A 27,937-nucleotide genomic window follows, 5' to 3' on the forward strand; every position below is an offset into this window, starting at 1 on the left:
TGGATAAGAAAGTGAAGTGAAACCTGTATGTTTACAGGCACACGGTGCGTATCGATGATGACGGAATTATAAAGTCGGAGTAAATAAATCAAAAACAGCACAATGTTTGAAATGCATGAAATAAATATAAATTTTATTAAAAACACCCACATCTTGGCAATCAGGAATGATATAATAAACAGCTTTCAAATAAACTGCATTCAGTACTTCAGTACATTACATTACTTACAGTATTCATATCCATCCTTTATTTTGAAGCATACCAAACTTTTAGGAAACAAGAAAACAGGATAGAGACAGAAATGTTTAAAAAAAAAATAAAAAACCCATTTAGTGTCTACATTAAAAAAACAAACAAACAAAAAAAACCAACACATGCTAGCGTAGCACGCGCTCCGTCTGAACGTCCTTCAAGTCAAGTAAAGACTCCACACAGAACAAGTATGACTTCAAGTATGGCTATGCTTTTCACCCGCTAATCAATCACCTAGTTAACATTTTTTTTCATTTTATCCTTTTATTCTTCTTTTCTATTAACCTGCTAATCAGGTTGTATTCTGTACATTGAAAAATCTAAGATTTATTTACAAAACCTTTCAATCATCTACAGAATCATCAGGTGCTGCAGATTTCTCTATCGGAGTCTTCTTTTTGTCCATCAAATAATATTTTATAGGTTCTGTGCCGAACCTCGCAATGATCGTTATCGTTACCATGGATACTACCTCTACGTATCGTCCACTCGGGAGTAGGGACCCTGCGTAGGGAGCATTATATTGTTTATTCACTGTTAAAGCTTAGGCTGCTGTTGTGATCTGAGGCTTGGTGATGATCTGTGTGATGTTTAACCCTTTCAGCCATATTTGTGTTTTCTAAACCCAAAAGATTTATCGAATTATATAAGGCCTGGTTTTTGTGGTCATGTCACTGTGTAACAGATAAAACATAGAAATAACAGAGCAAGAATTAAAATACATTTTTAATGTAGATAGAATGACAGTTTCCAGACTTTCCTAAAACAAACAATTCATGATGATGTGACGAAACATCCACACGCAGTGAACCGAAGGTCTGAGCGCACTGATGACTGTGCTTCCTTTTTTATTCCTCATTTCTTTATTACACATGATTTTATCAGCAGTGAAACTTGGACTCTGAGATATTAACAAGAGAAACACGAGTCTATTAATTACTGCTCGGACTCGAGCCGCTCGGACTCAGACTGTTTGTGTGAAAAACTTGTGATCCATTTCAGATCAGATTCATCAGACTGTCACCTGATCACATGCTTCAGTACAGAGCAGTTTTGTACAAAGCAGTTCACAATATTCAACATTTACTTTTTGTTTTCAATTTTCAAGATTTTTTTTTTCCCTGTTTTTTTATCCACAGTGTGCTCAGACTTTTGTCATCAAGCATCTGAGTGGATCGAACCAAATGTTTGAAATAAATGCTGCAGCACAGCTGATAAATGTAAGAAAAATGTCCTCTTGTAGTTCAGCGACATTCATTTTCAAGATGAGCTTCTGATGATCATTACAATTAAAGGTTATGAAGACCTTTTATCTGAGTAACTCTGACCTCCGTTACACTCTGTGTCTCTGAGGTTGTTAAATAAATTCATTTACACTTAATAAATGCTGGCTTTTGACTGAAAGGGTTAAATCTGCCTACTGCTATCGGTTACTTATACCATGTTTTTAAGTAGCTGCGTTTAAGTAAAAAGTAATTAAAAAATAATTTGTGCTCTTTGCATTGAAGACAGATTATTATACCATTTTGTTAATTTGCTTACAGTTTCCTTGTTTACTTTTCATTCAAATAAATGATTTGAATTCATAATTTTCTGAAAAATAATTGAAGTGCTTTCAGAAAAAGATTTTTGCTTGGTGACATTAAACTTGGAGAGAGGGAGATAAAATGCATTAAAATAAAAGTTCAGTGGTTATAAATAAATGTAGAATATATTTACTTATACACATGCACTGAGGATGTGTGTCTGAATTTTTTCATTTTTGATGAAGCCATACTTTCCCTTTAGTCAACTCAGTGCATATTATTGTACTTCTAAAAACTATCCACAAAAACATAAGTAGAAAAATGTGAATTCATTATTTATTTTATTTTTAACTTGTTTGTGTGTGTGTGTGTGTGTGTGTTTTTGAACTATGTACATGGGATTCAGGATGCAAAAATTAATCCCTGAATGAGAGGAGATGACAAGGTGATGTGTGAATTAGCAGAAATATCCCTGATTCTTTTATTTTATATAGAAATTTTGAAGTTTGTAGTTCAAGTAACACCCTCTAGTAGATCAAGTGTGATGAATGTAAGTGAGCAAAGCTTTGCACTGACCTAAACGCTTGTGAAATTCTTATTTTTAAATACAAATAAAGAAATGGGAAAAAGAAAATGAAGACACCTTGGTATAGTAATCCTATTGCCAAAAATGTTTTGAGGTATATGACAACTAGGTTCTGTACATCATTCATAAATCCTCTCACCACCAATAGAGATTCTCACATTATACGTTTTTAGTAGCACCAAGTAGCACCATTTTACAAATAACCCACAAGAATTTTACTCTCTTTTACAGTACTAAAATCTAAAATCATTTTAGGAAAAAAGAGAGAAATTAATTTACTGTACAAATCTTACCGTTTTTATCATACAACTAGATTACAGTAATCAAAGGATCCCCTTTACAGCAAGCCAGCTGCCTTGGAAACTGAAAATGACCAAAAGGTGGCACTAGACCCTGTTCAATAAGGATATGATGAAATTGCTAAAAACAAAAACAAACCCAAACCTGATGCAAATGTTTCTAAAACTCACTGCTGACATTTGCGTAGCAGGATTCTTTCGCCTATTCCTGTGCTTTGTCTTTAAAAAAATTCACGAAAATTCATGTTGACAATGGCTCAATATACAGTAAATATAAAAGACATAGTGGACTGTGAAACCATAGAAGCACCAGGTGAATATGAACTTGTTAAAAAATATATAATAATAATAGCAATTTTGCAGGATTTGCTTGATACCCAAAACTGAATGAAATCCTGTAAATAATTATCAGAGGGTGAACCAATCATACCCCTCTAATTAAAAGTGCTTTAAAAACACTAACAAAAAAGGTTCCTGTAATTGCTACCAATCATAAAAATAATTGCTTAGTACTTGAGAGGTAAACTACTAGTTTTTTTTTTCTATTCAACACTCTCTTCACTTAGCACCGTGAACATGATTAGCCACCATATCAGTGTGTTACACCAGAATTTTTCCTTTAGGTCCAAAAACTGTAAAATTAAAGCCATTAATTCCCCAGTAATGGACATCCAGATGTTGTGAAGCACCAAAGAAGAAGAACAGTGTAACAATGCAATAAATAAATACATTTTATGGGTCAACCAGTAAAGCTAAACCTTTTTACCTTTAGTTGATCTATTGTAGATTTTGCATTTTCCCATAGTGTGGATCAGGCTTTGATTGCCTCACAGAATCTTCTATGGGTCTCTGGGTTACAGCCAGTGGCACTGAGGTCTGAAAAGCAATATTTTAGCACCTTGTCACAATTCCGACACTTTTTCCCTGTTTGAGGATGATGTAAACCTAATCAGATCCCTACAGGAAGTGGCTGTAAGGCCCAGTGACCTTAGTAAAGGCATAGGGAGCTGAGCTGACATAAGTGTTGGTAGTGAAGGACAGTGACTTTTCAGCAAGCATCTGGACAAAACGTTTGTATGGTGGCTCAGAAGGTTCTGGTTGTTCTTTCTTGACCCTCTTGCCACCACTCTTGGTGGGTGTCCCATCTGTGCCATGCTTTTCAGCATCCTCCTCTTTCTCACGTGCTTTTTCTGCCATCTTGGCCTCCCATAATGCTAGCCCATGCTTAGCCTCATTCAGGTTCTTATGCTGGTAGAAAACCAGAGAGATTCGGGTAGGGTGGGTGCGATTAGGTTTCTTGAGTGGCGTGGTTGCATGCATCTCGCGCTTTGCGCACTCAATGAGAATTGACCCATGGCTGGGTGCCACTGCTACACCACCGATCTCTGGATCCAGAAAGTTGTGCTCATTGTCTGACCACACATCCTCCTCCTCCTCTTGAGTTGCAGGCATTGAGATTCCTGGCTCTTGTTTGACAAAAGAGGGTGGGATGTTTCCATTAGGCAGACTCATACTTGGAGTTTGGGTGGGGTTCATGCCTTCCCTGCCTACAGAAGGAAGCACTTGAGGGAAACTGTTTGCAGCATGGAGGTTCATCTCTGGCTTTTGCATATGTAGTGGGTCCATGTTTTGGGGTAACAAAAGATTCTGAGCCAAATAGGGAATGGGGTATCTGCCAAACTGACTAGTTTTATTTGCAGCTGCATAGTCCATGCCTGGGTGACCTAAAGGTCTGGAGATAACATCTAGAAACTGGGCATTAGGTACCCCATTTGAGCTGTATCCTGGATAGTGTCCCATGGGGTGCATGTTTGGTCTCATGTTACAATTGCCATATCCATTGATGGGGAGGACTGGCTCCCCATAGCGTGGTGGGTAAGTCATGCCATAGTGCTGCTGAGGGTTGAATTGTTGGTCAGGGTACAGAGATGGTCTTTGCTGTCTGTACATGTCCAGGTGCTTTGGATTGGAATAGTAAGGGTTGTAGTTTTCCAAGCGAATACTTCCATTGCACTGATATCCTGGATAGAGGTTGTTAGAAGTTAGTGCTCCAGAGTAAGGGCTTGGTGGGTTTGACCCATTCATGTAGGAATTGGCAACTGGTAAAGGGGAATGATAAGGGCTGGCTGAGCTGGGAGACTGAGGAAACATATTAGATGGTTTAGAAGTGCTCTGGAAGGGTCCTGGTGTGTTGAGGTACCTTGAGTAATTAACAGAAGATGTTGAATTTGAAAAAGACTGAGAAGTGCTAGGTTTTGACTGCTGATTCTGTTGTTGAAGTTGGTTCTGGGCAGCTATAGGGTTCTGACCAGGCAGAAGAGGGGCACCCATGTGACACAGATGTGCACCTGTTGTAAACACAAAGGTTTTCATAAAACATTATGATCTATGTACCTATCATGCATATAGTAGTTTTCAGAGAGACAGGTGTACAGGTATGCTCAATTATACTGTCCATGCTTTTAAACTATAAAAAAATAGCCTTTTTGGTACCTGCTGCAGGTGTGTTATGATCCACATTGTCACAAGAGCTTTGTTTCTGTTGCTTTGACAGCTGGTTGATGTCTACCTTGGAATTGCTGACATTAGAGGTTTTGTTAGCACCACCTTTTTTGCCTTCTAGTTTCCTCTGCCGGCAGGACTTTGCTGGCTCTGCTAGCATACGGACCTGCCGCCGGAATGTGCTAAGCACCTGGATGGCTCCAGTTCTCGTTTTTTCCAGTTGGGCCTCTGCACTGCCAAACTCATCAGTGGATGAAGCCTTGTACAATGGCAGCACATGCAGTTGCTCATCTTCAGGAATTTTTCCAATCTCACGATTGTCCTCTCGTGTTAGTGTACAGACCTAACATGACAAGAAAAAGAACACTGAGACTAAAGATTGAAGAAATGAAGTTCAGCGATATTAATTTTCCATTTTGAAATCATAGCATTCAATATAACTCATTATGACTATTCATTAAAACCTCGATTTCATGATTTCATGATTTTCGCCTAAATGACATACCCAACTAAAAAGTGGTACAGTTCCCACATACTTTGACACTCAGGGGTGTGTGCCTGGTCTCATTGGAAAGAAGACAATCGCTAGTTTCTGATACAAGTGTCAGGGTGATTCTAGGCCTTACTGACACAGAGTTACAGAGACTAGAATGGAGGGTTTCAGCCCAAATCATTTTACTGTAAACTGACTAAAAAACACTACTGTAAACACGTCGGGAACTAAAGACAAACTTTGTTTTTTTGCCCAAAATAAACCTTGTTTACAAGAGTAAACAAGAGTTTGAAAGGCCTATAACCTTTTAACCCCTTTGACTAGACCGCTAGGCAGTAGTATCTGCTCAAAAAACACAGGAAGTCTGTGTGTGTGCTCTAGGATTGCGCAATATAGCTCGAGAATTGCGTCATGACTGTTTTCACAGGGCTCTAGCTGGCACCCCGCCCTTGCCAGAACGCCAATCGCCTCCTTATTGGCTAAAGAGATATCAGGGTCCCGGATCATGAAATTGCTACTGGCTGGAACAACTGCCAAACAAACGGAGGGTGTTCCGAATAGAATGGAGAGCCATCATTGGCTTCTAAGCTGTCTATCTCTGCTCTACGAGCACCGATTGGCTCATGTGAGGGCTTGTTTCATTCCTAAGAGTCTGGACTACAAATCTGACACAGAATTGTAGTTTTCTAAGCCTCCAATGAGAAGTGAGAGCCGAAAGAATGGACGGAAGTGAACAACTGTTTACAGTTTTCGGTCAGAAACGTAATTATTGTGAGGCGAGCAAAGCGTTTTGGATTAAAAGGCTTAGATATTCCAATTCCTTGGACTCTTGGGGATTTATGAAAAATATTTGTTTTTTTTAAACATTACCCCAGTGAAGAAAGGGAAGCGTTTAAATGTAAGTAAACAAACTGAAATGGCGTCGCCTAGTTCAGGTGACTATCAACGTGATTACATTTTTATGACTGCTATGAATCATATTATGCTTTGTGTTTAATAAAATCCTGAGAGTCTAAGCTTTCAAACAATATAAAACATAACCGTATATTTAGAAGATTTAATGCTTAAAAGCTACAATGAAGATGAAGATGCAGCCTCGGCTCAGGGGGCGTGTGTGCCGTGGACGGCACAGTGTTCACTATCAGGTTTGTTGCATTTCCTATTCAGAATGAAAAGTGCAATTAATTATTATATTTTAAATATTTCTCATAATCCACTCAACTTACCACAGTACTACCCCCTGCCATGTTGTGGAGATCTCTGTGGGCATGGGCACAGAAGTCTAGACAAGCTGTGACTCCAGAAAATGGACGGCCTTCTTTGAGACCCAGCCGGCAGTCTGGAGCTCTGTGTTCATGCTCCACCTGGAAAAATATACAGAAATATACAAACAAACAAATATATAAAAATATCTGAATCCATTGTAATTATTTCTATCAGAAAAAAGTGATATGAAATTTTTCAAATGGGACCCACTGTACTATCAAGCCATGCTTAAATTACTATTTGATTAGTCATGATGTACCTGGTTGCTATAAGCATCAGGTGCCATTTGTTTATACAATGGAGCCATGGAAGTAGCAAGGGCCTGAAGATTTCTCTCCAGTTTTTCCTCCTGTGAAATAATGAAATGATTTTTGTTGATCCCAAAAATACCTTAAAAATCTAAAATTTTTTTAAATTTCTATCTGCCTCTGATTGGCTGGAAAGATTTGTCATACCTCTATGGGATCATCTCCAAGTAATTTAAATTTCCTTGGGATTTTACTTCTGGCAAACTTGCAGCCATTGTAGTACATACTCCAGGAGCATCCAAAGGAAAAGGAAGCCCCGCAGGCATCATTGTCTCGACCCTGACATGCACATGTTCTCCTAATAAAGATGATGTAGAGTGCAATAATGTATACACAATATGAGTAAATAAGAAGATTAATCTAAGAAAACGTCTATAGTCTTACTGCAGTGTAATATAGTGTAAAATAATTTTTGCTCCTCCTGGAGAGTTACCTTCCTGCAGAGGTTTGTTAAACTAGATCTCTAGGAAGAAGATAACAGTGACCACTACTCAAATGTTGTATGGTAAAATTATTAAATTGTCCTTACTCTTCATTGTGTGCACATCTGCGATTAGTCAGGGCACCATGCTTCGTCAGTGTATCACTAAGTTCCATGTAGAGACGGTCGGCCATGGTCGTTGATATTCCGTCCCATATCACTATTACTACTACAATGCATGATGTTTCACAAGAGTGACCAGCCCGCTCTCGTACCAGCACCAAGAGCTTCTCATCCACATTGGCTCGACGTATTACCTTCATGGCACAAACACATGCAAAAATAACTTAAGTAAGTGTGCTAGTTCTGTTGGAAGGTTTTAGTGGCACAGCTTGCACACATGGAAACCCAACTTACCCATTTAGCAATGGGGCAACCCTGCGTGCTCTTGCCTTCTTTGCCTGTATATACCACTTTCTCAATCCTAATAGCACTGCCAGTCAGACCAGACCTTAAAAATATTACATTTTTTAAAACATTTGCAAAGATACAAGTAGCTAGATAACATGCCATGTTGGTGAAGAATTTGAAGAGGAAGCCTCACCTCTTCTCCATCTTTTCTCGGATACCCTTGATATTTGGTGCTGCTCCCAGATGAGTGTAGTATGGGCCTTCATCCTTTTCACTGATTTGCTCTACACAAACAGAATAAAAGATTTAATAGAATAAGTATCGAAAGCTGATCTTTTTTTTACATTCTTTATCAAATGGCAACACTGTTGATCAAATTCTTATGACTTGTTATAGATAGACAGTCAGATAGATAGATAGATAGATAGATAGGTAAGAAAGATAGTTGTATGATTTATACTAATTAAGCCTTACCAAAACAATGGCATGGAGGAATCTCATATTGAGTTTTAATGGGTGTATCCAACAGGTTTTTGATGGGAGTATCTAACAGTTTCATGGGTGACTCCAGAAAGCACTGCAGGCCTGGCTCTTTTTTGGGAGTAGAAGCAGGAGGTTTACACTGATCCCCCTTACTTCCTTCAATATTGGTAGATATCACTGCCACACCTCCAGCCATCTCCACCTTCACCTTATTGGGGGACTTGATGGCTAAAGACCTCCGCTCAAACACAGGAGAAGGCTGGTACTGTTGTAACTGCTTCTCCATGGTGGCCAGAATGCTCTTATGCTGGCTCTGTGAGCAGGTTGAAAATGTCCTTTCCTGTTTTACTCTCTCCGGAATGCCTCCCATAAGGTCTTGAACCTGATGCTGCATTTGTGGTGGTGGCATATGGATTGGGTCCTCGAATCTTGGGTCATTCTCACGTTTAACATGCTGCAGGTCAGGTCTGATCATGTTGGGGCTCTGGAGGTAGCCCGGCCTATCCTGCTTTTGTAGTAGATGCATTCGCAAGGCTGCATGCCTCTGAAAGTCCCCTTGTGGACCCGGGCTTGGAAGGGATCCTCTCTGGAATTGAGAGCAGGATTCCCGTGATTCAGCTTTGGGAAACATCTGTGCTGGCACCTGTCTACCATGGGTACCATCTGGTAGTTGAGGTTGCAATTGTGTATGCTGTATGTTCTCAAAGTCCATGTTTCTGGGCAGCATATGGTTGACAAGCTGCTGAGAATTTTGGGCACTTGGAGATGGGGTATATCGTCTCTGAGACTGCTTTTGCATCTCTGATGCTTCATCAAAACTAAACATGGATGATATGCCATTAGGTGAAGGCTGCGAGTTATGCTGATTGGGCAAAGGGAGGCTCGGTTGTGAAGATACGTTGGTTCCGTTTTGCACTGTTGTGTTAGTTTGTTTGTATGTTGGAGATGATATTTCTGCCTGTGTGTATCCTTCCATGCTGTGTTTGTGTGGGATTTGGGAATTCACCTGACCCTGAGCATCATTTTGTAACACCATTTTGAGACCCTGTGCATCATGATGCATGATGGTGCTGGCTTGCTGGTGGTGGGCTTCATATTGCTGGTGGGACCGTGAAGGTAACTGATGCACAAAGTCAGGAGGTAGGACCTGCCCTAGGTTTTGATCATTTTTGCATAAATGCCCTTGTTTCACTGGGAGGAAAAACTGCTTATTTGTATACTGGACATTGTTGATCTGCTTGTTGGGGTGGGTGTGCATATCAGATGGAGTTTTAGGCATTTGAGTCTGGCACTCTGTAACAGTATTAGGCTGAGGTTGTGCAGGAAGCTTATAGCCATTTTGCATGTGACCCTCTTGCTGTTTGGAGAAGTCTGTCTGCATCTGAAAACTACGTGAGGTGTCAGTATTAAGCAGATCAACCTGGATCAGTCTGTCTGTGTTTTCATTCGAAGGGAAGCCCTTCCACATGTGTGCCTGATTGGCTTGGTGTTGTGAATTTGGAGTAGAGTTCAAATTGATCCAGTCCAGCTGAGTGTCAGAAGACACATTCCCTCCATGATCATGGAGGAGTGGTTTGTGTTCCAGCTCATTACACTGATTTTTTGGAGCTGCCTGAATTTCCACAGGAGGAGGAGTAGAGACTCCATTGTCCTGCGGGCTGCCATCAACTGAGCAGGAAACATCTGACTGGTGCTGTTGCATCTCATATTGTAAGTGCTGCTGGCCTGTAACAGTGCTGGGCTCCTGATCAGTGGCTGAGTTTTTGACTGAACTGAATGTGCCAGCAGTTTTAGCCATAACTGTTGTTGGGCAAGATATGCTTAAACCCACTGTGTTTGTGGCAAAACTGTCTGTGACATTTTGAGCTTGTGAACTGTCACTGATGCTAACTGTTGAGGAAATCCTTGGCTGTTTTCCTAAATCACATTGTGGTTGATTTTCCAGAACTTGAAGGTCAGTGAGAGGGTAATGCAGAGGTTGATGCTGCTGCTCTGCACTAAAATTCCCAGAGTACCCATTCACCATGAACTCTGGGTCATAGTCATTGCTTCCATGCACTTCTGATGGTGTTTTCGCAAATGGCTCAGAAGCAGGCATCTGAGCCAAAATAGAACAGCCTGAGGTAACTGAAGGTGTAAAGATAGCCTGCTCATGTAGATTGCTGGTGTCTTGTGTTGTGGACATATGGTTTTGATAATACTGAGACTGAGTTTTCTCAAAGAGGTCACCAGCAGGACCTTCCACTGAAGGTGGAGTTACTGCAGCACCATTCGGCATTGGCACCTGCTTGTTCCTTGATAATGAGAAGATGTTCTCATTGGAAAAATTACAGTTTTCTGTGTCTGGTACAGGCTTCCTCAGGCCAGGCATTATGTCTAAACATCCTTCTGTGTCTGTCTCTTTCTGCTGCCATGGGCTAGTTGTCTCTGAATTAACACAGAGCTTTTTGGGTTGGGGAAGGGCCACTAATGACTGTTCGTTTAGTGCGTGCTTCACTTCACCATTTATCTTATACAGGCCCTGATCGTACATGGTTACTGGACTAGAACAGTTGTCCCGGTGTCGTTTCATTGGCTTGAAGTTGCTCCAACTGGTTTCCCCGTTAAGTTGCTGTGGGCTAGTGTCGGATGACTGGTTTCCATTCTGCAGCTTTGTAGGTACCTGGTGGATGGCACTATGCTGTGTGTGTATCAGACTTTCTTCCGTCTCATGCCTGGCTTGTTCTGTTTCCATCTGGCCTGCTTTGAGTCCATTCAAAAGGCTGCCGTCTCTGCTTCCTGCAAAAAGAAAGCATACATCAGTATCTGCTCATCTGTCATCTGCTAATCCATGCACTTGTGTACTGCATGAGGAGCTATTTAATCTCAAGGATCATGGGGCAGCATACAAAACAATACAAACTACACAGTTTCATCACACCCCTGTAGTGTGTTTATCAGTGAAGGGTGTGTCATGACTTCATTTGGGATGATTGTGTAACCAGCACAGATTTAGACTTGCCAGTACAGTAGAAACGATTTCACACTCATACACTTATAACACAACACACTGCCCTCAGATAATTCCAGTCCTTTTCACTTGATGTACGTGAACACACTGCTTCTGTGCCTGCAGACATGTGCTTCTTATGCTATTTAGCTCTCTCTCTCTCTCTCTCTTTCTCTTTCTTTCTCTTTAGCTCTCTCTTTCTCTCTCTCTCTCTCTCTTTCTTTCTCTTTCTCTCTCTCTCTCTCTCTCTCTCTCTCTCTCTCTCTCTCACAGAGAACTTCACAAAAGTCTTTAAAGGGTCTCCAAAATAAAAATATAAGGCTCAGACCACATTCTTGGCATACTTTGCATTTTCAGAAACACCCAAAGTAACCACCTGATCAGGAAGTCCTATTAGAACAGATGACGTTTTTTTGTTTGTTTGTTTGTTTTATTTTGGAGAATATAAAAGATCATGTGGTTTAGGATGGTGTACTATCATGCTATCAGACTTTATTTGTAGTTTATTGTTATGATATATAGTTATATATATTTTTATATATATCATAACAATAAACTGATAAATATATAGATAGATATATACTTGATAAATAAATAAAGCATGTAATAAAACATTACAGACAACAGAAATAATAAATGAATCCACATTAACAATAACACCATTCAGTCAGTGTTTGCCTCGCTAAATTGTGTCTGTGGTCATGTGACTTTGTGTAGTAGCAGTAATCTTGATACATTACTACTATACACACTTACACACACACAGACACATGCATGCACACCAGAGAGTGTGTGTGTGTGTTTGCTCCTTTCCCCCTTTATTCCTGTGCATTACTGAAAGCAGACGAACAAATCATCCACCAATGGCATTAATGTCAGTCTCTCGCACACGTGATTATTAATGTACACCACTTCCACGACATCTGCAAAATAATTAGCGTTCCGAGGCTCGGCACAGTGATCTGTCAATGTTGTAGCATCTCTCTTCTCTCTGTCTGCTCCACTTTATCACCTGCCACATCTCTGTAGCTTTATGTTGAATATAGAATGCTAGCATTGATGATTTGCAGTTAGCCTGATGTTTGATTACCTTGGTAACAATTGTAGCTACAATACAAGGCCTAAATCTTTTGTAACTGTTTAACCATTACATTTCTGCAGTTAAAAATTAAAATGTTAAATGAACGTCTTTTATACTACATACTAGGCATTATGATAGACCAACAGTGTGTTATCTAGCTAGCTTGTTACAACAAAACTCTGTGATTGTATCCCGTGTGATTGTGTGCATTACATCTATAGTGGGTATTGGTGCAGAATTAATATTAACACTCTGAATGCTGCATCTGTTCCACACACAGAGTCCCAAGGTCAACATGGGCAGAGCTTAAGAGACAGTTAGGTGTGGTAATAACACTGAGGTGTAATATGGCTGTATTATTGCTACTGATATTTCAGATATGATAATTCTATACAAACACAATATTAATGCTATTCAGATAGAGTATGTAACCAGTTGTAATGTTCTGTAGGTTCTGCATCAATACCCTATACTGCATAATCGTATTACTTCTTATAAGAACTAAATAATTCTATGCAATATCAACAGAGTATTAAAAATCTATACAGTGTTTCACTACAGTCACCTCCAAAACCACCGGGATGATATGTTTGAGCTATACACCAAAGACAACAGCAACTGAGGACGATGTGAGAGCTGTGAAGACCCCGCCCCCACGCCCCCAGTTTAAAAAAAATAATAATAATAATTAATTAATTTAAAAAAAAAAAAAAAACAAGTCAGTGACATCACCAACAACCTCTCCAGGACATTGTGAAGGTCTCACAATTCACTGGAAGAAGACTTTGAGAGCAATAATATTGAGACCATACGTCTCTGGAACTGAGATGAGTTGTTTTTAGTGCACTCCTTAAGGCAGAATGCATGCATATGAATACCCAGAGGGCACAAACTCTTACTTCAGCAACCGTGATCAAAAGCCCTATGTCTGTGTGACGAGTACATATGAAGGAATCCACTTCAGAGTACAGAGTACGATACAAAGAGGCTGCTGAGGCACTAACACACACCAGACTGAGCTGTGTGAAATTAGTTCCAGCTGTTTGTAGCTCAAGGTTTCTGTAAAGAAGTGAAACGAGAACCTGCTCACTAATTCAACACTCTGTAACCTTTCACAATTACACTAACATCTCTGGACCTCATTGTTGAATATTTGAGTGTTTAGGAATATAATTAAACTGGAAAATTCCAGAATGGTTTGTGCCTGTCACAGTATTGTCACACTACAAACATCAGATACTTACTTAGAAAGTTCTTACTCTTTACCCTGAAATAAAGACTCACTGGTCATATGCAGTGCATTATGGGTAATACACACACTTCGGTACACACTGTGTGAATAATTCAACACCAGTAAGCCTTGCTGCAGTTCATGATGACATCCTCAGTACTCTGTGAACACTACGCTGTTTATATCACTATGTCTGCCTGTGTGTGTGTTTGTGTGTGTGTGTGTGTGAGAGAGAGAGAGAGAGAGAGAATATCAAAGATTACTGTCAGAGTGATCATAACACTCCGCTCCGGGGTTTAGTGGCAGCTGAGCAGTGCTGAGCAGCTCACACACACACATACACACACACACACACACACCACCACCACCCAGACAAATATCTCTTAGAATGGATAACAAAGCAGCTGACACACACACACACACAGAGCTAGCAATGATCGACAATAGGAACTGTGTCCTGTAGCTTTACTATGAAGTCAGAAATATCAAGAACTTTATGTTTACTATTTTCAATATTACTGCAGTGTGTGTGTGTGTGTGTGTGTGTGTGTGTGTAACAGTTCTTGAGCCTGAGGGAAGGGCTGGACACACACTCCAGTGAGTGTTTTAACATACACACGCACCACAGCAGCTGCAGTTAAAATGTGATGGAGTTATTTAAGTTACAAGACACACATATGAGTGTGAGAGTGAGTGTGTGTGTGAGTGTCTGTTTGAGTTTTTGTGTGTGTATGTGTGTGAGTTTGTGTGTGTGTGTGAATGTGAATGTGTGTGTGAGTTTGTGTGTGTGAATGTGTGCGTGTGTGTGTGAAGTTAATAGTTAGCAGGGCAATAGTTTATTTCATTGATCATGTGACCTCTCACCAGTCAGATGGTTAAACTTGTCTGATTTAGATTAAAAAGTAGAAAGACACAGTAACACAGTAACTATCCAGAACGTTAACATTTACTTTAGATGTGTAATTAAATTAATACAAAACTGTGTAGAACAGTGTGTTCTGATTGGCTGAAAGCAAAATGGTGTGTTCTGATTGGCTGAAAGCAAAATGGTGTGTTCTGATTGGCTGAAAGCAAAATGGTGTGTTCTGATTGGCTGAGAGCAGTATGGTGTGTTCTGATTGGCTGAGAGCAGTATGGTGTGTTCTGATTGGCTGAGATCAGTGCAGTGTGTTCTGATTGGCTGAGAGCAGTATGGTGTGTTCTGATTGGCTGAGATCAGTGCAGTGTGTTCTGATTAGCTGAGAGCAGTATGGTGTGTTCTGATTGGCTGAGATCAGTGCAGTGTGTTCTGATTGGCTGAGAGCAAGATGGTGTTTTCTGATTGGCTGAGAGCAGTATGGTGTGTTCTGATTAGCTGAGATCAGTGCAGCATGTTCTGATTGGCTGAGAGCGACACAGTGTATACAGAGAGCTTTCTCTGTCAATCATATAATTAAACAGATCCAGTTCACTCCTCCTGTTTATCTCTCTCTGTCTCTCAAATGATGAGTGTAGATGGCCATTCATAAATAAAGTGGTTACCATGACAACAGTGCTGCATGAAAGTAATACACTTGCTAAGTCCTGGTCACTTTATATAGTGACTACACAAAGGGAAGGAGGAGGAAATGGGGGATAGACATAGAGGAAATGGATTGTTTTTGTGTGGGGGTCGTTGCCGTGATATCAGATGACATGCTGCACTGTGTGTGTTCACAGACCACTGTTTCATTAGAGCCTGTATGTCATATAGACTGAGTTTATACACACACAGGCTGAACAGAGACAGGCTCTGTCCCAAACCAATGTGTACACTAAATATAAAGTTCATATCATACCAGCTTGTTTGGTGTATTATTTATTATAAGGTGCTTGTTAACTTGCAGCACTTTCAGCCACCACACCAAAGCTCACCTGCGGCTCTGTCTCAAACCGCAGTCTGTCTTTAAACCTGCTGTAGTATTTAGTAGGGTAGTATTGTGGTTTGGAACATGTCTTCATAATTTCTAAACACAGCCATGGACTTCCCAAACCACACACTTCTGTAATACATAATATAGTGAGTAAATAGTGCAGTGCTTACAGTGGTACAGTGCTATAATACTCAGCATGGTGTTAGCGAACATCTCAAGAAAGTTTGCCTCTGGCTCCGTCCTAAACCACAATCTTCTTTGGTGTATCAAGATCATAGGTTCTGTCCCATATTGTAATACGACTTTTCTAAACAGTAAGCTAAAATCAGTTAATGTGATTTAAAACACAACCTTTCAGACATTAGCACACATTATACATTCATCATCTCCACTTTAAACTGCACACTACTCCACTACATAGTGTGTGTAATTAATGCAGAACATATAGTACACTGTGTCATTTGGTTCTATACAATTTGGGACACAGACACAGGGACAGAATGAATGTGCTGCTCTCTAAACTGCTGTATGAATTAGTAGCTATGCAAACTATTTATCAAACACTACATGTTGGGCATGTTACCTTACCCGTTACCATGACAACTGTACTCTGCTTTTCAACTCAATACTTTACTAATTAGTATGACTGCATTACATTTAGCAGTCTTTGATTTTATACAACTGAGCAATTGAGGGTTAAGAGCCTTGTGTGTGTGTGTGTGTGTGTGTGTGACTGACTGACTGACTGACTGACTGACTGTCCTGTTTCTGGGATATGATGTGTTATTTGATCTGAGGGATGCTGTACAGCTGCTGTGTCCTAAACTACTAATCATCGAACCACTAATCCTAATAGAGCACTTTCTTAAAGTTCAGTGTTTTTTTTTATAATAAAAAGTTAAAACACTTTTTTTATGGAGTTCCAAACGGTTTGCTTTGTTTGAGTTCCTGTTTTATTAGCACTTGTGGGCTATTAACTGTTATCCTCATATATAGTTCTCTGTATATAAACCTGAAACAGATTATTCTTATTAAAATGTCATTATTCTTTATTCAGCTCAGAGTTCCTCTTTTTACCCCAGACTACATCAGCCCTGTGCCACACTCACTAAACACAGACAGCACACAGAGCAGATATTTTCTCTATGTAGTGTGCAGTGTGTGTCTGTATTGCACAACAGCACATGGACAATATTTAAGTGTGTTCAGTTAAAATCCTAAACATGGTGAATGTTCTAACTGTCACAGAGTGTAGACGTAAAGATCTCACTGGATTAACCAGCATCATGTGATCATGTACAGCATTAACATGTTTTTAATAGTTACAGGACGTTACATTTATTAAACCAGTGCAGAAACACACAGAAATTAAAGCTCCACATACTGATGCTTTTGGTATGAAACAACAAACTGAGGAGACGTTTATTAATGTGATGTAGTGTTGAGTGTGTTTTGCTGGATGGAGGAGGGCTGGAACAGTGGAGATGAGGTGTGTGATGTGTCACTGCCTTTGAGAACTGACACACTGCTGTTCTTAGAGAGTTACACACACACACAACCAACATACATTCAGAGTACATGCAGGGAGTATCCACCTGTATCTGGGAGTCAGTAACACATTTTCAAGGAAACACTCAAAAAACGTGTGTGTGTAAGTGTGAGTTCTGACACATAATCTAAAACACAATTGATCTGATATGATAATTACCCCTTTGTGTGTCATTATTATTATTATTCGCATATTAATGGCGAAGTGAGAGATGTTGCTTTTCTTGGCGTGAGCAAATTATGACCCATGGAATTCTGGAATTGTGTTTGTCAACACAAAAGCCATGTGCATGCACACACACACACACACACACTCTCTCTCTCGCTCTCTCTCTCTCTCTCTCTCTCTCTCACTCACACTCTCTCTCACACACACACACACACACACACACAATAAACCATCCCTGGATCAACCAACTTGCAATTCCTCATGCTTTCCCATGAATTTCTGATGATTTCCAGATGAAGCTGGCTTTTTATTTATGATTATAGTGTTGATATGAGGATATGGCCAGCTAGCTAACATGGGAATATGGTATTCCATATGCCTTTTACTTTTTGGAAATGACCGAAAGAACTCATTTCCCACAGACTGTCTTGATGAGTTTATCACTGTAACATCAACCAAACTGCATTTTCTGAACCTGTGTCATTACACCAGACACATTCCTGGGTGACTCAGTATGGAGCTCCATCTCCCAGAACACCTTACAGTCCACACATTGGGCGACCATGTACTAAAAAACACCATGTTACTGATTACAAACAGACCTGGACTCAGTTTACCTGGCACTTATCTAGATAAGCTCAATCCACACACTCAATCTTTTTAAAGCTGTGTCTTTGCTGCACCTGTACTTGTACCTGTGTGTTATGTTTGGTCCAGTCTGTTTTTTTATATTTTTTTGCCTTTTCAGAATTCTATAAACCGTAGAATTTCAAACACTACAGTATTCCATAAACTAGAGTATTGCTGTACTATGTACTACAGCATTTCGTACACTTTAGTATTCCATATTCAGAATGCAGTGTGTGTGTGTGTGTGTGTGTGTGTGTGTGTGTGTGTGTGTGTGTGTGTGTGTGTGTGTGTGTGTGTGTGTGTGTGTGTGTAAGAGGGTGTGGCAGCTGAGGAATTAATCCTAACCTGTTTGACAGCATCAACACACACACACCCTGTAGATGTGGTCAGGTGACAGATATGGGCAGGATTATGTTATCATCATGATAATTAGTCCAATAAATATAATCCTTTTTAATCTTGAGATCAGATTTGTCTGCTCATGATGGTGATGAAGAATAGTGAATTAGAATGCCATAAAGGTGACACTCCTACTGCTCTTTTTATTGGGTTATCTTAGCATTAGCCATAGCTCATTGAAGCAGCAATGTGATTTGTTATCTTTGCAGTAACAACGCCTCATTAGGCTGTTATTGTAAAGCACAGTGGTGGAATACACAAAGCTCAATACTCAAATGGGAAAAGCTTTCATATTACAACAGCTCATTAATATGCAAATTCTGATATGCAAATGCTAACGTGTCAGTGAAACACACACAGTAATACATATACACATAATGCAGCAATACTGTATAAACTACACTTCACATGCACTGGTTTAAAGCTAAAGCTCTTTTTACACTATACAGTATACATCATTTATTATACTTAACTAATTCACTAATGCATTACTAGGTGGTTGTCCTGCATCTTTAATAAATAGGCTACAGTTAGTCCAAAATGCAGCTGCCAGAGTTCTCACTAGGACAAGAAAGTATGACCATATAACCCCAATTTTATCATCTCTATACTGGCTACCTGTTAAGTTTAGAATTGATTACAAACTGCTGCTACTTACGTACAAGGCTCTTAATATTATGGCTCCCATGTATCTAATGCACTAATGCACTATAAATAGTCAACATAATGTACTATAACACTATAACCACACTACATAGCGCACTAATACACTATAAATACAATACATAGTGCAATAATACGCACTAAACACAGTACATAGTGTACTAATACATATGAACACACTGCACAGTGCACTAATAGACTATAAACAGATTACATAATTCACTAATAGACCATAAACACACTGCATAGTGCATAATACACTATAAATATGACACACAGTGCACAAAATCCCCTATAAAGACATTGCATAGTGCATTAATACAATATTAATACACTGCATAGTGCACTAATACATTATAAATACGGTACATACTGTAGTGCACTAATACAATATACACACGCTAAATAGAGCACTAATTCACTATATATACAATGCATAGTGCACTAGTACACTATAAAAACACTGCATAGTACACTAATACACTATTAATATACTACATAGTGCAATAATACACTATAAACACACTGCATGGTGCACTAATACACTATAAACACACTGCATGGTGCACTAATACACTATAAACACACTGCATAATACAGTAATTCACTATAAACACACTAATGCACTATAATTACATTAAATAGTGCACAAATACACTATAAACACTGCATAGTGCACCAATAAACTATAAGTGCACAGAAAAACGCACTTTTAAACTATAAACACACTGCATAGTGCACTAATACATTATAAATATGCTACATAGTGCACCAATACAATATAAAGACACTGCAGAGTGCAGTAATACACTATAAATACAATACATATTGCACTAGTACACTATAAACACACTGCATAGTGCACTGATACACTATTAATAGAATACATAGTGCACAAATACACTATAAACACACTGCATAGTGCACTAATACACTATAAACACACTACTTGGTGCACTAATGCACTATAATTACATTAAATAGTGCACAAATACACTATAAACAATGCATAGTGCACCAATAAACTAACCTTTATGGAACAGAAAATGCACTTTTAAACTATAAACACACTGCATAGTGCACTAATATGCTATTAATGCACTGCATAGTGCACTAATACATTATAAATATGCTACACAGTGCACTAATACAATATAAAGACACTGCAGAGTGCACTAATACACTATAATTACAATACATAGTGCACTAGTACACTATCTACATAGTATAGTATACGCTATAAACACACTGCATCATGCACTAAAATGCTATAAACACACTGCATAGTCCACTGATACCCTATAAACACACTACATAGAGCACTAATACACTATATATACAATAAATAGTGCACTAATACACTATAAACACACTACATTGTGCATTAATACGCTATAAGTACGCTACATGGTGCACTAAAACACTATAAACACATTACATAGTGCATTAATACACTATAAACACACTACATAGTGCACTAATACACTATAAACACAAAACATAGTGTGCTAATACACTATAGTTACATTAAATAGTACACAAATACACTATAAACACACTGCATAGTGCACCAATACACTATCAATACAATACATAGTGCACTAATACACTATCAATACACCAAATCCCCTATAAAGACTCTACATAGTGCACTAATACACTATAAATACACTACATTGTGTACTAATACAATATAAACATGCTCAATAGAGCACTAATTCACTATATATATAATGTATATATATTGCACTAGTACACTATAAATACACTGCATAATGCACTTTTATACTATTAACACACTGCAGGGTGACTTATATGCTATAAACTATTACACTATTACGCTATTATATTAATCTTTATATTAACCTTTTGTTTTACGTTTGTTCTGTAAATCTGCTTTTAGACAATGTCAATTGTTAAAAGCGCTATACAAATAAATTTGAATTTGAATTGAATTTGAATTTATAAACACACTGCATAGTGCACTAATACACTATAAGCACAATACATAGCGCACTAATACACTATAAACACACTACAATGTGCACTAATACACTGTAAACATGCCACATTGTGAACTAGTACACAAAAAATACACTACATATATTAAAACACTAAGTATAGTGCATATTGCACTAAAAGACAATAAAAACACTACATAGTGCACTAATACACTATTAATACACTGCATAATGCACTAATACACTATAAATACACTGCATTGTGCACTAACACACTATAAAAACACTGCATAGTGCATTAATAAGCTATTAATACACTGCGTAGTACACTAATACATTATAAATATGCTTCATAGTGCACTAATACACTATTATTACTCTACATAGTGAAATAATACATTATAAACACACTACATAGTGCACTAATACACTATAAATGCACTACATTGTGCACTAACACACTATACACACACTACATATTGCACTAATACACTATTAATACACTGCATAGTGCACTAACACACTATAAACTCACTGCATTGTGCAATAATACATTATTAATACACTGCATAGTGCACTAATACACTATAAACACACTTTATAGTGCAATAATACATTATTAATACACTTCATAGTGCACTAATGCACAATAATCACACTGCATAATGCACTAATACACTATTATTACACTAAATAGTGCACTAATACACTATTAATACACAACATAATGCCCTAATAAACTGTAAATACACTACATAGTGCAATAATACACTATAAACACACTACAAAGTTCACTAACACGCTATTATTACACTACGTAATACACTAATACACTATTATTACACTATATAGTGCACTAATACACTATATATACAATACATATTGCGCTAATACACTATAAACACACTGCATAGTGCACTAATACACTATAAATACAATACATATTGCACTAATACACTATAAACACACTACATAGTGCACTAATACACTATACATACACTAGATTGTGCACTAATACACTATTATTACACTGCATAGTGAAATAATACATTATAAACACACTACATAGTGCACTAATACACTATACATACACTACATAATGCCCTAATAAACTATAAATACACTACATAGTGCAATAACACACTATAAACACACTGCATAGTTCACTAACACGCTATTATTACACTACATAGTGCAATAATACACTATTATTACACTATATAGTGCACTAATACACTATAAACACAATACATATTGCACTAATATACAGTACTATGAACACACTGCATAGTGCACTAATACACTGTAAATACAATACATATTTCACTAATACACTATAAATACAATACAAAGTGCAATAATAGAAGTTTTTGTTTTTGTGTGTCTAATAAATATGTTATTACATGTAATGTATTACATGTAATGCACACAAACACACACACACACTCAGTGTGCTCTAATTTAAACCACTCTCTGGCTGATGGACCAGTGGGTTAAGGTTTCATTAGTCTACTCATTTACCCCTGTAGTCCCTATGTTTTTCCCTCTCTGGCCTTTTTGTGTTTTCCTGTCACTCTGCATTCCAGAATTCTGGACATACACAACAACAAAGACACACACACCAACACACACAGACACTGAAACATGCCGGAACTTTGTGTATGTTTCAACATTTATTTCTGTAAATTTAAATCCTCTATAAACACGAGCACAGCTCATAAGATCAGACAAAACATGTTATATACATGACTCATGAGCTATGAAAATCCCTACGTAGTGTATATGTACATAACCAAATAAACAAGTGTGGGTATAGAACTGGATTTTGTGCTTTAGCCTCTCACAGTGTGTTTGGTAAATAAAAGCTCAGCAGCAGCCTTTCAAAGGTCACACACTACACACACATTCCTAAAGCAGAGGAGTTTCCACAAAGGAAAAGAGAGAGCGAGTGTGTGTGTGTGTGTGTGTGAGTGATTGAGTGAGCCCAAAAGCAGCCTGAGACTCACAGACTCACAGACAGACAGACAGACAGAAACAGAAATGTCAGCCATGTTGTTTAAAATATGATCTGATCTCCTCCCGGCTCTTTTTCTAGCTAGACAGATATCGTGAGGCAGAAACATAAAGTAATATATGAAGAGGAACCGGTTCCTTCTCACCTTTTTTCCCCTCACTCCCACCGTGTGCCGTGAAAGCGTTCTAGATCCTAACCAGGTCCTACAGGGCCGCCATTTTGCTTCCTTCTGTCCTCGATAAAAGAGACTGTCCTCCGTATCAATATTCATGGGCCGCTCTGACGTCCGCTCTCATCACACACACACACACACACACACACACACGCTCAGACGCACACATGCTCAGACGCACACATGCACTCACGCAACCCAGAGCACGTCGTCGACGCCTGCATCCGTGCACCAGCATGTGAGTGAGAGTGTTTGAGTGTTTAAAGTGTGTGTCAGGGTGAAGGTGGCTGAAGAGGGTACAAACAGCAGAAATATCTCTGTCTATATCTCGGCTGAACCTCCAGCACACAAAGGGCCGAGCTTCTTCTCCCTCGTTCCCTCCTTCCCTCGCTCCCTCCCTCTTTTTTTAGCTGTACACAATAGTGCACACTTCTTAGGCTGCATGGAAGCAATGGAGTGGATTGTACAGCTTGGTGGAGGAGGGGGAATCCCTCAGTGCTGAAGTCAGACTGAGAACACACACATATAGTTAGTTTCACACACAAGCACACACACGCACACACACACACACACACACACACACACACACACACACACACACACACACCATCCCCCAACTGCAGCCAGGAAATGGAGTGACTCAGTAATAGTGAAGACTCTCTCTCTCTCTCTCTCTCTCTCTCTCTCTCTCTTTTGTCCCTATTATTCCACTACTAAACGTAACTACACCCACCACTTAACAATAGTGCACATTAAATTTCCAACCGTGTGGCATTGTCTTATTTTCTGAGACCAGTTTTGGAGAATTTCAACATCTGAAACGTAACAGGAAGTGGCTTTAAAACTCAAACTCATGAGGAGACTCGTTTCATTTCCTCTCTAGTCCATTTCATCTTTAAATTTTATATCATCGTCTTCCATTTTGTGTTCTATATTAAACTTTGGCAAGCGTGTTGGAACTGAAAAAAGGCTCTTGTTGCTAGTAAGAGTTATTATTTATTATAGTTAAAAGAAAACTATTATTTGATCTGAAAGAGATTTTCATAAACCAGAAATTAAATGACTCACAAAATAAACCAGAAACGAGAACTAGACCTGTACTTATGTTCTCCTTCCATGAAACACTCTCTCACTCACTCATTCATTTTCTACCGCTTATCCGAGCTACCTCGGGTCACGGGGAGCCTGTGCCTATCTCAGGCGTCATCGGGCATCAAGGCAGGATACACCCTGGACGGAGTGCCAACCCATCACAGGGCACACACACACACACTCTCATTCACTCACGGAATCACACACTATGGACAATTTTCCAGAGATGCCAATCAACCTACCATGCATGTCTTTGGACCGGGGGAGGAAACCGGAGTACCCGGAGGAAACCCCCGAGGCACGGGGAGAACATGCAAACTCCACACACACAAGGCGGAGGCGGGAATCGAACCCCCGACCCTGGAGGTGTGAGGCGAACGTGCTAACCACTAAGCCACCCCCCTGCCATGAAACAGACTGCAATAAAATAAAGACATTAATTGTTTTTCATGCACACAGTCTTGTTTCTAACACACACACACACACAGATTTTTTGCTGACTTTTGATCTATTCACTGATGTAAGAAAGTTACACAGAATATTTCAACACGGTTCTACATACAAAACCTAAACTAATATGAAAGTTAAAAAAGTATATTACATCTAGGTGTAAATCCCAGTGTTAGCGACAAGAGCAATAATAATGAAAAACTACACTCTACTGTGTGCATAATTTTAAATCTATATAGTACATTACAAACATACATACTCACATACTCATTGTTCTACTTAAATATGTCCAAATGTTCGCTAGAAAGTGAGCATTAATGTCCTGTTCCTGCTTCAGTGATTATCCTGGTGCATTGTGGGATTTCACAGAATGATGGTCAACATTCAATTACAGTCTAATAACATACACACACACATTTATTGAGAGACGTTCAGAGATACAGAATAAATAATTAAATAAAATGATGGACCGAAGTAAAGCCTAAACATGAAAGAAAATAAAAAGCTCTCAGCATCCGGAATGAAGTGAAGCTCCAGCGAGGTCTCGTTTGAAGACAAGCCGAGTTTTCATCAGAGCGAAACTCACACGTGGAACTGATTATGGAAAATACAATCCCTTCTCACTGGCGTCTCTCTCAGAGCTGTGTAAAGAAGAACAAGGAGAAAACTTCAGCCATAATGCTAATAAGGTTTTTATAACAGAGTGCACTTCACTCCAAGTGACCTTAAGTAGTGCACTTCATTACAGAGCAGATTATTTAGTCTGTTATTTACGGTGGCCGAGAAGTGCAAAACACGTTAACAAATCTGAAAACACGTTAACAAATCCAAAAACACATTAACAAATCCGAAAACAAATTAACAAAACCCGAAAACACGTTAACAAATCCAAAAACATGTTAACAATTCCGAAAACACGTTAACAAATCCGAAAACAAATGAACAAAACCCGAAAACACATTAACAAATCCGAAAACACGTTAACAAATCTGAATACACATTAACAAATCCGAAAACAAATTAACAATTCCGAAAACACATTAACAAATCCGAAACCCATTAACAAATCCAAAAACAAATTAACAAATCCCAAAACACATTAACAAATCCGAAAACAAATTAACAAATCCGAAAATACATTAACAAATCCGAAAACACGTTAACAAATCCGAAAACACGTTACCAAATCCGAAAACACGTTAACAAATCCCAAAACACATTAACAATTCCAAAAACACATGAACAAATCCCAAAACACATTAACAAATCCCAAAACAAATGAACAAAACCCGAAAACACGTTACAAAATCCGAAAACACGTTAACAAATCCGAAAACAAATTAACAAAACCCGAAAACACATTAACAAATCCCAAAACACATTAACAAATCCCAAAACACAAGGACAAGTCAGACAACCCGGAAACGGTAGTGTATTGTTTTTGAATGGAAACTTACATAATGGAAACTTACTTACTTACTTAATGGAAACATTGGACAAGACACCTGTCACTCAAGATATACAGGTATGTAATCTTATGTGTAATGTTTAAAGTTCTCCGTTTAAATATAAGAAAATAACAGAATTAATCCACAGTAATCCATTCCATCCATCCATTCCAACTTTTCCTTGTGGCAGACTGTTCATATATACCTTGAGTGACAGGTGTCTTGTCCAATGATCGGTAAGTTTCCATTCACAAACTATACCAACCTCTTCCGGGTTGTCTGAAATGTCGTTGTGTTTTCTGATTTGTTAATGTGTTTTGTGCACCGATTCAGACAACCCGGAAGCGGTAGGTAAAATAAACAAATGAACAAATACCGATCATTGGACAAGACGACTGTCATTAAAGATATACAGGTGAATGAAAGGTGTCTCGTCCGATGATGGTAAGTTTCCATTCACAAACTATACCAACCGCTTCCAGGTGGTATAATGTGTTTTGGGATTTGTTAATTTGTTTTGCACTTCTCAGCCACCGTAGTTATTTGTTCATTTGTTTATTTTAGTCACACAGAACCATGTTAGGAAAAAACTAACAGAGAAATCTAAACTCACTTAGCTGTTATTAATACTATTAATACATTTGTATCAATAAGCAGAAATTATGTTCACTTTCTCTGTTCATAACACAATAAAAATAAATTCTATTTAATGTAGTCCACAGTGAATGCTGCTTTCATGTGGGGAAAAACACAACAAATTCTAACAGAGAAAACAAACAAACATTAATTTCAGCTCTGAATAAGAATTAAGTTTCAGAATATCTGGAGTTTAAACAGTGAAGCTGCGTGTATCTGAGTTTCTCTTTTCACCACATCAGTACAGGATCAGTAGAATATCACGCTGATGTCTAACAATAATGCTGACGTTATGTGATAATAATATAATAACCTAAGAAACAGGAATGAACAAATATATTAATTAGAAGGAGAGAATTTACAAGTTAGAATAAAGATTCCTCACTATTTCCTCCAGAGGATGAGAGCATGTGAAGTCCAGTCTGAGTTACATCTGAAATAATGTGCGAAGTAATTCAAGCTGGAGTTAATGTCATTATCTGATTCTAATAACGTGATGATCTTAGACTGAAGTCAGGTTTGAAGTGGAGGATGTTTGGTCTGATTGTTGTGATGTGATGGGATTTAGTGTCACTGAGAAAAAAACACAGTGGAGGTTGAAATCAGTGTGTTTGTGATTGACATCCATATCTGAGTGAGTGCTGCTACAACACTCTAAAATCCACCAATCAAAGATGGCAAACACCGCTACATCTCCTCATCCTTTTTTTTTTGTGTGTGTGTGTGAGTTTGTGTGTGTTGGTGAGTTTGTGTGTGTTTGTGTGAGTGAGTGTGTGTGTTTGTGTGTGTTTGTGTGTGAGTGTGTGTGTGTGTTTATTATATATAAAAAAATTTATATAGAAAACAATTTATGAATATGAATGATTTTTTAATTATATTAATTGTTCTTTTTATCTAATTATATTAATTCTTATTCTTCTTCTTCTTCTTCTTCTTCTTCTTCTTCTTCTTCTTCTTCTTCTTCTTCTTACCTTATGGGTCGCCACAGCGAATCATTTTTCTCTGGCAAACACA

At 38.5% G+C, this 27,937-nt stretch overlaps 1 protein-coding gene across 1 annotated transcript; it reads right to left on the reverse strand.

The window, feature by feature from the left end:
• Positions 1–112: 112 nt before the first annotated feature.
• On the reverse strand, positions 113–23,693 carry tet2 (tet methylcytosine dioxygenase 2). The gene is made up of 10 exons (XM_060873278.1): positions 23,271–23,693; positions 8,540–11,326; positions 8,259–8,349; positions 8,072–8,165; positions 7,763–7,971; positions 7,381–7,531; positions 7,185–7,274; positions 6,886–7,023; positions 5,158–5,509; positions 113–5,012 (listed from the first exon to the last, which is right to left on the reverse strand). The coding sequence occupies exons 2-10, from the start codon at positions 11,280–11,282 to the stop codon at positions 3,622–3,624; spliced, it is 5,259 nt and encodes a 1,752-aa protein (XP_060729261.1). The 5' UTR covers positions 11,283–11,326; positions 23,271–23,693; the 3' UTR covers positions 113–3,621.
• Between the last annotated feature and the right edge of the window lie 4,244 nt (positions 23,694–27,937).

The sequence above is a fragment of the Tachysurus vachellii genome, chromosome 6 (assembly GCF_030014155.1).
Source record: "Tachysurus vachellii isolate PV-2020 chromosome 6, HZAU_Pvac_v1, whole genome shotgun sequence".
NCBI lineage: Eukaryota > Metazoa > Chordata > Actinopteri > Siluriformes > Bagridae > Tachysurus > Tachysurus vachellii.

Coding starts and splice junctions, on each gene's coding strand:
- tet2 (XM_060873278.1), bottom strand. CDS start 11,282: ATGGAAACAGAACAAGCCAGGCATGAGACGGAAGAAAGTCTGATACAC. Junction 7,972..8,071: donor GTTGCCCCATTGCTAAATGG/GTAAGTTGGGTT, acceptor TGTGCCATGAAG/GTAATACGTCGAGCCAATGT. Junction 5,510..6,885: donor TGGCAGGGGGTAGTACTGTG/GTAAGTTGAGTG, acceptor TTGTCATGTTAG/GTCTGTACACTAACACGAGA.